The sequence below is a fragment of the Hemitrygon akajei genome, chromosome 6, assembly GCF_048418815.1.
Source record: "Hemitrygon akajei chromosome 6, sHemAka1.3, whole genome shotgun sequence".
In the NCBI taxonomy this organism is placed as follows: domain Eukaryota; kingdom Metazoa; phylum Chordata; class Chondrichthyes; order Myliobatiformes; family Dasyatidae; genus Hemitrygon; species Hemitrygon akajei.
In genome coordinates, this window is record NC_133129.1 from 133,441,106 (window position 1) to 133,456,969 (window position 15,864).

At 39.4% G+C, this 15,864-nt stretch overlaps 1 protein-coding gene across 1 annotated transcript in view; it reads left to right on the plus strand.

Annotated features, from left to right (window-relative positions):
• LOC140729846 (anoctamin-9-like) overlaps positions 1–15,864 on the plus strand; it is a 146,814-nt gene that overhangs the window by 57,243 nt on the left and 73,707 nt on the right. Inside the window, exon 10 of the mRNA XM_073050056.1 lies at positions 6,767–6,931. Coding sequence (XP_072906157.1) covers positions 6,767–6,931 — 165 coding nt within the window. The remainder of the gene's footprint in view (positions 1–6,766; positions 6,932–15,864) is intronic.

Here is a 15,864-nt window from a genome sequence, read left to right on the forward strand (position 1 = left end):
TAAAACAAATTGTCCCAATCCACTTCTAAATCCTTTTGCATCTCCTCAAAGTTAGCCCTTCTCCAATCAAAAATCTCAACCCTGAGGCCAGACCCTGAGTCCTTCTCCATAATTATAAAAAATGTTGCTCCATTACTTGTATGCTTTTCACCTTACTCACACCTGCAGCTCTTCAACAGGACAGGAAAACACTCACTAACATATTTTTCTCTCTGCCAGGAGAAATAGCTCATAACAAACATTTGCAACAGCAGATTCTCTGCCACCAAACATCCTGTGATTAGTGAAGGATCAGATACCATTGTAGATGGTCATGGGCTCATGTGCAACTTGTATTATAATATTCCATCTGCCTTCACTGCACAATAATAACATGTTTCACGTGCATCACTTATACCCACCTTTGCTTCTGAGGATCAGGCTCAATTCAGAATTATGGGAAGGACAGTCTGCTTACTACTTCTGCAAATGTGCTACTAGATTCAGGCAGGGAAGATGAGGAAAATACATTGCCACTTCATAGGTCATTTCCAAGTATCAGTTCAGATCTTGCAACCCACAAAAAGTAGCATACATTTTACATGGTCAGACAGATACCAGCCTATTCAGGGGAAAATTATCAGTCAATCTACTGGATCAACTCAGTAGGCCAAGCAACATCTGCAGGAGGAAAGGAATTGTCAGCATTTTAGGTTGAACTCTGCATCAGGGCTTTGGCTTCTACTCCAACTGCAGGGTTTCAACCTGAGTGACAATAATTCTTTCCTTCCAGAGTTGCTGCCTGACTGCCTGATACTTTTTTTCCAGCAGATTGTTGCTCTAGATTCCAGCATTTGCTATCCTTTCTCCAGGGGGAAAGCAGAAGAAATATGACAATTTCTGGAAAGACATATCCATCAGTTTTGCTCCAGTAAGCTGATACAAGGACTTTTGGAAGCTAGCCTATAGGAGAAGGATTTTGCACAAGCATTTAGAATAGTTTGGTGAATTGCCAGAAAGCCAGTAGTAGACATCAAGGAGTACAGGGGAGTTCGGCATTAACCTCTGAATGTTCCTTGAGTGATACCTGGATATCATCTTTCCTATCAGTAAGTAATGACATCTCCTCATAAGCAGTGAGGGACCCAAGCACTGGTCACCAGGGGGAAGGCTGTGATCTCATCTGATTGCAGCAAATATGATGGCCATCCAGTGTTACAGTGAAAATTTTCACTGTCCACTGATGATTGCAGACTGCAGCGATCATGAGCAGACTGGACTTCACTTCTGGGGAGACATGGCATTTGTGCAATCCGCTTTCAGCCAATTGCAGGATGTCTGCATTGAAATCTAGATTCTGTGTAATAATAGTGGGTCAAAAGAGTAATGATCTTTCTTAGGTAATGACGTTTGTGCTCCCATCAGTATCTTTTTAGCAGTGCTGATGGAGTGCCCAATATTGAAATTAGTCCAGACTGTTGCTGTTCATACAAAGATAATGCACTTTCAAGCTGTGCTATTGTAAAGCTGTTCGGGGGTCACTGTTTAATATTAAATCATAGCAAATTTGTACAAAAGCCATTCAGCCCATTGTATCCATAAAGGAAGTAGCCCCAACTCCAAATATTAGGCCAATAATCCTGCAGGTTACAGAAGTTAATATTATATATATGTATCCGTTAGTCATGTGAGACCATGGATTTGCACCTTGGAAGGTTTCCAGGGCGCAGGCCTGGGCAGGGTTGTATGGGAGACCGGCAGTTGCCCAAGCTGCAGGCCTTCCCCTCTCCACGCCACTGATGTTGTCCAAGGGAAGGACACTAGGACCCAAGCAGCTTGGCACCAGTGTCGTCGCAGAGCAATGTGTTGTTAAGTGCCTTGCTCAAGGACACAACACATTGCCTCAGCTGAGGCTCGAACCAGTGACCTTCAGATCACTAGACCGAAGTTCATATATACATCCAAGTAGTGTTTGAATGTGATAAAATTTCCTTATCCTATCACACTTTCAGCTAATGAATTCCAGACCATTTCTACTTTTTGAGTGTGGGGAAAGAATTCCTCTTCCTTCTAATTGCTAAACTCAAACAACTTATACCACTAATTATATTGAATGAGCATACTCAAATAGAGGAGCTTTGCTGTATTTTAAAGCCTTAGCTTTTGGCTTTTGAACCCTCTGTTAAGAGAAATAGATTTATCCTAATTATCCATCTCCCATATATATCTGTATAATTCAATTATATACTTCTTCAATGTCCATTTTCCCAAAGAAAGCAATCCTACTTATTCAACCTTGTCGTGATTTTCCAGTCTGTCTCCTATAAGCCCTATCTAGTGCAGTCAGTGGTTCATTTAATATCACAGAATGAATACATTCTGAATGCATATAACTAGAAATTGATACTCTTCGCAGACCCCCATGAAACAAGAACATCATAGAATCAAAGAAACATCGAAGCCTTGAAGCCTCTTTCCTCCCTTTACACAAGCAATAGCAAAAGCGTTGACCCCCCCAACTTACACCAGCAGAAACACTGAACCACACCCCCCCACCTTGCAAACAACAGCAGAAACCTTCTAAAGAGACCTTGATCCTGAGACCCTCAAAACTACAGTCCATAAGCCAGTACTTTGGTATCTCAGACAGGCCTTCTGAGGGGTCGCTCCTGCAGCAATGAGAGCAAACACCAGCAACTTGCTGTTTCAATGTTACAATCTTCTGCATTGCTTCTGCAAGCCCCTGTCTTGAGGACTGACAGACTCTTACTCTCCATCAAGAGAAATATTGCTCAAGTAGAGAGGCCTATCTGCGACAGCAGCCAGAGGTTAGCAAACACACCGCCTGCTGTCTCGGGGTTCTGGTCTTGATGTTTAAGTCCCCCATGATGCCTCAGTCAGCAAGGAACCAGAGGGCTCCTCCCTGACTTCTGACCTCCCAGTCCTGAAAGCGCACATCTTCCAGGCTGTTCCTTGAGACAGCGAAGTGCTAGGCTGCAGAGGTGGTTGGAAAACCCATTGCAAAGAGCCACAGTTCACAGATTATAGATCACAGACTCCGACAGAACCCAAATCACCTTGAAAAGGAAAGAAAGAAATAAAAAGAGAAGAATAAGCTGTTTCATGGACAAACTAGAAGAAAATGCCTGGGTCTACAAAATCCACTGGCACCATCATATCTTGTTTGTAATTGTAACAGAATTGTAATACTACTTATATCATGGCCTAACTGGTGTAGAAGAGCATACAAAGGCACTTAGAAGATGGATGAATAATGCTAAAATGGTAAAGTTATTGAATTAAGGTTGATTTAGTTAAGATATCAATCATTTTCTTTTTCACATTTTTTGACTTAAATATTATGATTGTGAGCCACTTAAGCTGAAGTACAAAATTCAAAATAAATGTATCGTCAAAGTACGTATAGGTTACTATATACTACCTTGAGATTCATTTTCTTTCAAGCAGTTACGGGGGAAAAAAGGAAATATAATAATGTTTACGGATAACTACATGTGCAAAAAAAGCCATACTGCAAATAAAGTAACAAGTATGTGTTAATTGGTTCTTGTGACATACTTATAGAGTGTGCACCAGTGCACGGAATCATTTTCCAAGTGATGAATTAAGAGAGTTATCCAAGTACTGTTGTATTGATAGGCCTGCAGCTACATGCTCAGCAACCCATCAAGAATAACCATATGCCCAGCTGAAACAGTTTGAGGCTTACCCAGAAGATGGAAAGAAAACTTTTACAACCATTTCTCATTCATTTGAAAAACATTAGCACACAACATAGCCTTTGAAGCAATGGCTGCAGAGACTCAAGGGGCTATTTGGCCTTTTGATGGACTATTATCATGTATTCTGTATCTGTTGTTGCAGATACACTAGCCTTAGACACCTCTAAGGTCCAGGAAGAAGATGGTGAATTTACTACTCTTGCTCTAAAACAGCTTCTTGTAGTGATATTGAATTACTGAGGTCATTCATCAGAAGATCTGTTCCAAAATTCTCTTCCTTTCTTTCACCTCGACCATTTATTCAACTACATGTGATGCATTCTTCATTTTCTGCTCCCTTGTTCTCCTAGGGTCACGGCATTATACCAGTGGTCCCCAACCACCGGGCCGTAAAACATGTGGTACTGGGCCGCAAGGAAACAATATGATTTGGTGATATGAAATGATATGAGTCAGCTGCACCCTTCCTCATTCCCTGTCACGCCCACTGTTAAACTTGAATGCATGCGAGGTCATCAGTTGGTCATTAACCTACAACTACTTGATGAATGAAAAACAAACGTCGCTTGAGAGTTTCTTTGGAAAAGGTGGTAGGGGACATAAAAGGCCTAATGATGATGATAATGCACAGACAGCTGAGGCCGAGACTGCAAAAAAAAAGAAAGCTTCCTTCAACAGAAAATACGACGAGTCGTACATAAAATATAGCTTTAATGCGACTAGTGACTCGCACGCTCCAAGCCCCCTGTGTGTGATATGTGGAGACAAGCTGTCTAATGAGGCAATGAAGCCCTCAAAACTGCTTCGGTACCTTGAGTCCAAGCACCCTGAACTTAAAGATAAACCCGTTGAGTTTTTTGAACAGAAAAAACGTGAGCAAGCAGGACAGAAGCAATTGCTGAGAGCCACTACCTCCACAAATGCTGCTGCTCTGAGAGTGTCGCACTTAGTGACTAGCCGTATTGCTAAGGCTAAGAAGCCTTTCACTGTTGGTGAAGAATTGATTCTGCCTGTTGCCAAGGACATGTGTCATGAACTGTTGGGAGAAGCTGCAGCTAACAAGATGGCACAAGTATCTCTTTCAGCTACCACAGTTTGAAGGAGAATCGATGACATAGCGGAGGACATCGAAGCACAGCTGTTGGAATGGCTTAACGAGTCATCATGGTATGCTATCCAGGTCAAGGCAATACTGCTGGTTTATGTGTGATATATATTTCAAGACAATGTGCACAAGGATATGTTGTGTGCACTGCTGCTGCCAACTAACACAACTGGGGCCGAACTATTCAAGTGTTTGAATGACTACATGTCAGGCAAACTGAACTGGTCATTCTGTGCTGGAATATGCACAGACGGGGCTGCAGCTATGACTGGATGGCTGTCTGGTTTCACTACCCAAGTCAAAGAGGTTGTTCCTGAATGCCAGTCTACACAATCTGTCATACACAGGGAAATGCTGGCTAGCTGAAAAATGTCACCTGATTTCTTAACAGCGTATTGAGTGACGTTGTTGAAGTTATCAATCACATCAAAGCAAAAGCCCTTAACTCACGTCTGTTTGAGCAGCTTTGCGAGGAAATGGATGCAGAGCACAAACTCCTTCTCTTACACACTGAAGTCAGGTGGCTATCAAGGGGGAGAGCCCTGGCCAGGGTTTCTGATTTAAGAGAGCCACTACAGAGATTTCTTTCAGGAAAAAAGTCACCACTGGCAGCATACTTCAGTGACGAGTAGTGGATAGCAAAACTCACTTATCTGTGTGACATCTTCAACCTGCTCAATGAACTCAATTTGTCACTTCAGGGGAGAATGACAACTGTCTTCAAGTTGGATTCTGGATCAAAGTCAAGGCTGAATATCCTGAGATAGCCATGAAAGCAATGAAAACGTTGCTTCCATTTCCAACATCATATCTCTGCGAAGTGGGATTTTCTGCAATGAATGCAGCGTAAACTAAATTGTGGAATAGACTGGACATAAGGAACCCCCTTCAAGTATCATTGTCTCCCATCACCCCTCGATGGGACCGTCTTGTTGCAGGGAAACAAGCTCAGGGCTCCCACCGATTCAGTGATATTGGTGTGTTGCAATGATTTGAAATGTTTATACGAGGAAAATATGTGCTGTGTGTTTAATATCCAAACATTACTTAAAATGTTATGATCCTATTGACTTACAAGTGACTTGTAATTGACTTATAACTATATTCATGCGAGGAGAATATGCGCTGTGTGTTTAATATTAAATTCGTTAGATAAACCCTTCTAGAAACAAAATTGAGTGTATTAGCCACTTATAACTGACTTATAGTTGACTTGTCACCTATATTCCGGTCATGATTAACACCCCCCCCCCCCCCCCACCGTCGGCCAGTTCGCAAGAATATTGTCAATATTAAACAAAAATACAGGATTCTGGAGATTGTTGGGCATTCAAAGAAAAATAGTAGATCTATTGGGCAGCAGTGGTATGATATAACTGTGTGACGGAGAGTACAAATTTGGATATCCCTTCACCTATTGCAAAGCTGCAAACCTTCTCTGCCTCAATATGTTTATTCAATACGCTTTTGGCACAAGTTGTTTGAGTTATCTACGCATCCACCAAAATAATGAAAGGATCATACAACAATTTCTTGCATCTTCATTATTTAAAATATTTATCTTACACACTCTGAGAACCTACAGCAAAACCCAAAGCAGTGCTTGTCTAGCCCAGCTGATTGTGTCAACTGCCCATCATATTGTTGCTTCATGCATCTTACATACCTATAAATATGCACAGTGCAATTGCATTTTAGGTAATTTCATTCCTCTGGATTTCCTACTTAATGGGCTCACTCTGTCTACTCTGCAAAATCCTACCTTCCTTACATTTCTCCTCATTTTACATTTTATTTTTGTGTATTGTGTTTAATATTGCAGGAGTTGATAAGCTGCTATACCTAGTCAAGTAATGCTCTGTCGATATTGTATATCCCTGCTGCAACTACCTGAATATTGTTCATGTTTGCTGATAACTATATCTCTTTTATTTTACAGATCATTATTATAATCTGTATTGCGCTTGGCATTATTGTATTTCGAATTACTGTTACTGTCTCACTATTGAGAGCACCATTGGCTGTAGTGCGTGAAGGTGCTCAATTATTGGCTGTGATGATTAGTGCTATTTTGCATTTCATCACAGTTCTAATCATGACCAAGGTAGGACTGAGATAAATTAGTTGGTCTGTATTGTCTTGAATTTAATTTTATGCTTTTTACTATTTCCATCATGAGACTTAAAAAATGAGAATTTGTTTAGTGCACCTGCTAACATATTCATTGATAATATATTCATTAATATTGAATAGATTTCAATATTCATTTGGCATCTGAAGGTTTCTGTCAGGATACACTTATTTCTAAATTTGGAATTTTTTTGTGTCTTGAAAGCAAGCTGGAATGGCAAATACAACCACTTGCCATTTGGGGGATGGGTTACTAGTCACCCAGTTACTTAAAATTCCAAAGGCACAATGAAGAAATTTCACAGTAGAAAAGCAATGCCATAATATGTAACCAAAGAACAAAGGAGACCATGTTAACTGAAAATGATACACATTACTAGAAGTAATTATTAGTGTTACGAACCCGCAGGTTTGGTTTACTGTGGACTGTCACTTTAAAAGAGCACTTCAGTGAGGCAGGACTATGATGTTGTTCACTGACTGACTCGCAGCTTGTTTACCTTTAAAACAAGGACGCAGGAGGTTTCCAGTGATGTCATCGTCGAGAATGGCAGCTTAAGTCACTAGCTCCTCCGGAAAAATGCGTATTAAGCCCCGTTAACCCATCAAATATAGTATTTTTTGAAAAATATTTGAACTGAAAAGAGGGGCAAGAATGGGGAAAAGGAATGGAAATAAAAAAAGCGACACTGCGGAGCCTGCGGCCGAGAGGAGTGCAGCGAGCGGCTCTCCTACCCGACTGCATGCTAGCGAGGCGGACGTTGGGCCTCGTTCAGGTGAAGCGGCGAATATGATCGAAATTCCGAAAGAGATAAGGGAGTTTCAGAAAGAAATAAAGCAGCAGCTCCGTGATATTAAGTCAGAACTTGCTAGCGCCAATCAAAAAATAGCGGTGGCAGAGACTCGAATTGAGAAGGTGGAAGATTGCGTTCAAAACGTGGAACGGATATTGAGTAAGACAATAAAAATATTAAATCACCAAGAAGGTAAACTGCTTGACCTGGAGGGAAGATCACGGCGGAAAAATATCAGAATCTATAACGTTCCTGAAGGAGCAGAGGGCTCGTCTATGATGGAGTTTGTCAGAAAGTTACTGTGGGACGCGCTGGATCTTCCCTCAGCTATGGAGCTGGAAATCGAAAGAGCCCACCACATGTTAGTCCTGAAGTCTACCCAAGATAAGCCACACTCAATAATAATTAAATTCCTTCGGTACAGCACCAAGGCGGAGATTCTACAAAGGGCCTGGGTTAAAAGGAGAGTGTTTTTAGACGATAAATAAATATATTTCGACCAAGATTAACCCCCCGCGGTCCTGCAGAAGTGCAAAGAATACTCTGAAGTAAAGCGAGTACTGAAGCAAAAAATGACTAGATTTCAAACTCCGTACCTTGCTAAACTTCGAGTGTTTTATGACAACGAGACGCAGTTGTACCAGATAGTGGAAGAGGCGACTACAGACATGAAGGCCAGAGGGTTGCCCATCAGCGTGACTAAAATGAGGGAAAGCCTGACTGAGGAATTACCCCACTCCGCTTGGGAAATAGTGCGAGAATCGAGAAGGCAGGAGACGGGAGGGTGCTGAGAGAAATGTATCAGGAAGAGACCGGGAGTTTCCCAAAGACAGTGCTCACACCCTTCAGAAGAGCCATAAGGTTTGGCTAACTTTAAAAATGTTGAGAAGCTAAACGGAAGCAAAAGTAGATGGTGATATACCTATCTCAAGAAATACTTATATGGATATGTGGATTTTATATTACTTAGTGGTTATTCTTTATTCGCTCACTTACTCCTTTTTCCCCCACCAAAATGAGAATATATATATGTGTGCATATATGTGTATGTATGTAATATATATGTGTGTGTATATATATATATATATATATAATATATATATATATAAGAGGAGTACACAGGGAAATCTTTTCTGTGTAATGGATTTGTTCACTGACTTTTATGAATACTGCAATGGGGGCCCTCAACTCACAAGTAGGAGGGTTTATCCCCCACAGCTAGACCTTTCCTCTAGCTCAACACAGGGTCATCTACTAGAGACCTCAGCCTTGGAATCACACGATCGTTGCCATTTTTGTTATTATTTGCGTTACTTGGTTCTTATTTGTTCAGGGAGTAGATCGATTAAGTTTTATTCTAATTTCAATGATACATTGACAGATAAATACAGGTGGCTAAGGACAAGGTAAAATTCATTTCTTTTAATGTCAATGGGCTATTAAATCCAATTAAACGTAACAGAATTTTATCCAAAATGAAAAAAGAACAAGCCCATGTAGTATATTTACAGGAAACTCATTTAAGTGATAATGAGCATAAAAAACTAAAGAGAATGGGCTTCAGTAATCTGTTTTTCTCCTCATATAAATCAAGACATAGGAGAGGAGTTGCTATTCTTATCTCAAGTAAGCTAAATTTTGAAAAAGTATTTGAAATAGGAGATAAAGAGGGCAGATATATTCTGGTAAGGGGGAATATAGACGGAAATTCAGTTACTCTATTGAATATATATACGTACCCCCAGGAAGTGATATTGGTTTCTTTCAGAAAATTACTGATATTATGGTAACGGAAACAGAACGTCTCCTGATATGTGGGGGAGACTTAAATTTACAATTACAACCAAACTTAGACTCTTCCAATAGAAAAACCTAAGAAACAAAATCTTTACATAAGAAAGTTAATACACTTTTTGAGGATGTTGGTTTAATTGATATATGCAGGGACCTTTTCCATGACAGAAGGGATTACACTCATTATTCTGCTCCCCATTCTGTATATACAAGAATAGACTATTTCATAACATTTGGAAAAGACAAAGACAAAATAAACACCTGTGGAATTGGGACAATAGATGTAAGTGACCATGCACCTATATATTTATCTGTTGATTTTGACCTACAACCAAAGAATACTACTTGGAAACTAAATTCAAGTCTACTCAATGATCTGTACTTTAAAGAACAAATTAAAAAAGAAATTGGTCTCTACTTAGAATTTAATGATAATGGAGAGGTTTCACCTCCCATTTTATGGGATACTCTGAAGGTGGTCTTAAGAGGAAAAATTATAGCGATATCTTCATATAAGAAAAAAATAAGGAATAAAACAGAGGAATTACAAAATAGGCTGAAGGAACTAGAGAAAAAACGAATTGAATTTGGCACAGGATACATTAGGGGAAATTAAAAGAATTAGGAATGAAATAAATAGTCTGGCTATGCAAGAAATCAGGAAAAACTTAATGTTTCTGAAACAGACATTATGAAAGTGGATTGAAATCTATGAAAATACTGACATGGAAACTGAAAAAAAAGATAGCAGAAAATACAATTCATAGGATTAGGGACCCAAGAACAAAAATGATAAAAAATAAGCTAAGTGAAATTCAAGAAGCTTTTGAAGTGTTTTACAAAACTCTATATTCCAAAGTTCCAGGGGGAAGCTTAACCCAAACTGACACCTTCTTGAATTCTCAAGAGTTATCCACTTTAAGTGAAGAACAAAATAGAATGATGACTGCTGACATAACTGAAGTTGAATTAAAAGCTGCAATTAGTAGGCTTAAATTAAGCAAGTCACCAGGATCAGATGGGTATACGACAGAGTGGTACAAAGAATTTAAAAATGAGTTAATTCCTGTTTTACTCCCCACACTGAACTGGGCTCTAAAAAAGGCACAAATGCCACCCAGTTGGAAGGAAGCGATAATCTCAGCTAAACCAAAAGAAGGCAAGGATAAAATGGAATGCGAGTCATTTAGACCAATATCCATTCTTAATGTAGATTATAGGTTATTTACCTCCATCATGGTCAAATGATTAGAAGCGTTTCTACCCATACTGATACGTAACGATCAGACAGGTTTTATATGACAATGCCAGACACAGGACAATATACGAAGGACACTTAACATTATGGATCATATACAAAAAAATAAAATCGAAGCAATAGTGATAAGTGTGGACGCTGAAAAAGCATTTGATTCGGTTAATTGGAATTTTCTTTACAGAGTTTTACTTAGATTTGGTTTCCAAGACACAATTATTAAAACTATACAGACACTATATGACAATCCTACTGCTAGGATTAAAATCAATGGATATTTATCAAATAGTCTTACCCTAGAAAGGGGCACGAGACAGGGTTGTACATGGTCACCGCTACTCTTCACGTTATATCTGGAACCATTAGCTCAATACATCAGACAAAAAAGATATCAGGGGAAGTACTATTAAAGGGACAGAGCATAAATTGGCTTGTTATGTGGATGACATTTTGATCTATCTAGGGTAACCAACATACTTTTTACCTAAATTGATGCAATCCTTTGAACAATATGGTCAATTATCAGGATACAAGATCAACATAGATAAAACCCAATTACTTTCATATTACTATCGCCCACCATGAGAAATTGAAAGTCGATACCCCTGGGCCATGGCACACAGAGTCTTTCAAATATTTGGCCATTATTATGCCAAAAGATTTGGCAAAATTATCAGAATGTAATTATCAGCATTTATATAAAAAATTAAGGAAGATGTGGCAAGATGGAACCTGATTCCTTTTTTCCAGTCTCAGTTCAAGGATTGAGTCTATTAAAATGAATATACTGCCCAGACTGTTATATCTCTTTCAGACCCTACCAATAGAGATTAGTCAAAATCAATTCAATGAATGGAACAAGATGCTATCAAAGTATATTTGGCAGGGTAAAAGGCCTAGAGTTCATCTCAAAACTTTGCAAGTAGCAAAGGAAAAGGGGGGATGGGGTCTACTATCTCTTAGAGATTATTATTTTGCAGCACAGTTGAGAGCTGTGATATGTTGGTGCAACCCATCATATGACACTCAATGGAAAAACATTGAGGAGCGGGTACTTCCCATCCCCATACAAGCAATTTTGGCTGATAACAACCTGCAAAGGTACATAAATACTATTGATAACCCATGGGTGAAATTGACTCTAAAAATATGGAAAACTACTATAAAAGAATATAATCTAGAGGGAGATATTGCAATTCTTAAATGGTGTGCATATGACTTGGATTTTACATCAAATAAATTGGATGCTAGATTTAAGGACTGGACAGCTAAAGGAATAACAGTTCTTTGCAACATAATGAAAGAAGGAACACTGTTCAGTTTTGAAATGCTTAAAGAGAAACACTTATTAGAAAAGCAAGATTTTTATTGGTATTTACAGATGCGACAATATGTTAATAAGACGCTTAAAAATGTAACCAAGGCAAGTACATTCAGATAATAGTAGTAGAATCATTTCAAGCAGGTATAAGGGGTTGTCAAATCTTAAAACACATTCGACTTCATACATTAAAACAAAATGGGAGAAGGAAGGAGGGATAATTATATCTGAGGAAGAATGGACAACAATATGGAGGTATCAGTGGAAGTGTACCAGTTCACAGAAATGGAGGGAGTTTGGATGGAAAAACTTGATAAGATATTTTATTACACCCTCTCAGAAATCCCATTATGATAGTAACCTCCCTGTTTGCTGGAGAAATTGTGGAAATCAAAATGCAAGTCATTATATTTTTTGGGACTGCCCTGTTATCAAAAACTATTGGAAGGGGATACACAGTGCCCTACAAGACATCTTTAAATGTGAAAGAGAGTAAGACCATATATTTTGGATATATACCTCAAGAATGGTTGAAAAGAGATAAATATTTAATGAATATACTGATGGTGGCTGGTAAAAAGATTCTTACTAGGAAATGGTTATCACAGAAGAGCCCAACTTTAAGAACATGGATGGAAATTACAATGGACATTTACAAAATGGAGAAGATAATAGCATATGTTAATCATAAGCTGGAACAATTTGATTCATACTGGGAAAAATGGTTTAACAACATAATGCCTCATTGGCCTGATTTCATTCTGTTGTGAATCTGTTGTGGGAAAAAAAGATCACTCCCTACTTGTACATAGTTCTTTCCTTTTGCTTGTTTTTTCTTTCCACTCTTTTCTATGAGTGTATACCTCAGATAGATACTTTGTGGAGATTTGTGATATATATGATTATATGATGAAATGTCTGAAATACATCTTATGGAAATGTTAGTTTGATGATGAACTTCAATAAAAAATAAATTACAAAAATTAAAACAAGGACACAGACAGTCAGAGTCAGGAGTCAGAAGTCAGAAGAAGAGAGAGAGGGAGGAGCGAACCTGGAAAAGGTAACAGCTCTAGCTTGTCGAAGCTGGGAATTTGGAACTCTGCTATACCCACAAGGGTGGGTTGATTATCGATCCAGTGCACATCGAATGTGTAGCTGTCACTTTGTGTAGTCCATAGGAGTGGATTTAGGAATGTCTTGTAGGACCACTCGTTAACCCTTGCCTGGGTATGTAATGTGGTAACCCCTTGAAGATGATATCCCTGTGACAGATCACTTTGGTGGTAATTTGTGTGTGGATTTGGAACAGCTCGACGGAGGATCTTCGAGCCATTAATTGCCATTGTGGAACATGTGAAATTCGACGTAGTTGCCTTCTCTCTACATTTTACCTTGGATTACAAATATCTCTCTCCCATCATTTATTCCTTGGATTACTGAACTTTCCTACTTTACAATCTCAAGACTCTAAGCCTTGTTCCCCCAGGCTCGATAGTTTGGGAGTTATATTTACACACGTTTATACACATAACACTGTTAACTTTTGTTTATCTTGTTTAACTTATCATATTATAAGTAGTTACTAATAAAGATAGTAGTTTTAACATCAAAACCAGATTCCAGGTGTAATCTATTGCTGTTGGTTTGTTTATAAAACATTATAGTTTGTAACATTAGACGTTCAATTGGGATCAAATATCCTGGACCTCATATCCTGTATTTATGCTTCTAAAGAGAAGCAAATAGTAATCTTTGATTGTAATCTTACAAAATTCTTTAGATTCTGGAAAAATCACAACAGTATGGTGAATTGCATGTCAATAAGGAAGGAGAAAAAATGTAAGGAACAACAGAACAATTAGCCTGCTGTGAGTTATTAATATACAGCACAGAAACAGGCCCTTTGGCTCAAGTTGTCCATGCTGATCAATCTGCCAACCTAAGCTAGTCCAATTTGCCCATGTTAGCCTATATCCCTTCAAATCTTTCATAGTTACAGAAAAGTACAACACAGAAATAGGCTCTTTGGCCCATCTAGTCCATGCCCAAACCATTTAAACTGCCTACTCCCTTCGACCTGCACTCAGACAATAGCGCTCCATACTGCTACTATCCGTGAACCTATCCAAACTTCTCTTAAGCATTGAAATTGAGCTCACTTATGCTAGTAGCTCATTCTACTCTTAAGACTGAATGAAGAAGTTTCCTTCATATTCGCCTTAAACTTCTCATCCTTCACCCTTAACTCATGACCTCTGGTTGCAGTCCCACTGAACCTCAGTAGAAAAAGCCTGCTGGCATTTACCCTATCTATACCCCTCATAATTTTGCATACCTCTATCAAATCTCTTCACAATCTTCTAGGTTCCAAGGTCCTAACTTATTCAATCTTCCCTTTTAACTTAGAGTCTCCAGACCCGGCAACATCCTTGTAAATTTTCTCTGCACTCCTCGACCTTAAACTGGGCCTCACCAACATCTTGTACAACTTCAACATAACATTCCCATTCCATTCCGATATGTCTATCCATTCCTCCTCTGCTGTCACGATGAGGCCACACTCAGGTTGGAGGAACAATACCTTGTATTCTGTCTGGGTAGAATATGCTACCTGCAACCTGATAGCATGAACATCAATTTCTTGAACTTCCAGTCATGGCATCCCCACTTTCACCATTTCTCATCCCCTTTTCTCTCTCTCTTATCTTCTTGCCTGCCCATCGCCTCCTTCTGGTGCTCCTCACTGCTTTTCTTTCTTCCATGGCCTCCTGTCCTCTCCAATTAGATTCCCCCTTCCTGTATAGGAAGATACAGAGCCCTGTATCTTTTTCACCAATTGACTTCTCAGCTTTTTGTTTCACCTATCACCTTGTGTTTCTCCCTCCCTTCACCTTTTAACTCTACTCCTCATCTTTTTTCCTCCAGTCCTGCTGAAGGGTTTTGGCCCAAAGTGTCAATTGTACTCTTTTCCATAGATGCTGCCTGGCCTGCTGAGTTCCTCCAGCATTTTGTGTGTGTTGCTTGGATTTCCAGCATCTGCAGATTCTCTCATATGCCTTCTCCTGTACTCAATATATTGATTTATGAAGGGCAATGTTCCAAAGGCTTGCTTTGTGACCCTATCTACCTGTGACACCACTTTCAATGAATTATGAACCAGTAATCCCAGATCTCTTTGTTCTACCACAGTACTCAGTGCCCTACCATTCACTATGGAATTAAAGTGGGCGGCCACTGGAAGATCCCGCTTTTACTGGTGGACAGAGTGTAGGTGCTCAGTGAAGTTGTCTCCCAATCTACGCTGGGTCTCACCGATATACAATGTCTCACCATTCCAGAAGTTAATTCAATATCTTCTGGTGGAATACCACTATTGCAGTATTTTTCTGTGATAAAAGCCCACTGGCGTCGAACACCTAGTACCCTGCTCTACTGTGCTCCACTCCACTTGGGGTTTTAAATGCCACTCAATGAGAGTGCGCACTTAACTGCTGCTGTTACCTGAATCCATAGTGATGTTTTGTGCTCAGTGGAAGCAAGCAGTGTTCTCTGGGTGTTATTGATCGCATGTTGGGACAATAGGCTCCCTAAGACGTTCATCTCTGTTAGATAGGATCACTCCGGTACCCCCCACCACCACCACCACCACCACCACCATTCCATATTCTCAATAACCACGAGGCCAAAGTCTCCCCAGCCTTCTGGCTGTACCTATCATCTAAATTTGTTAATTCCTTAAT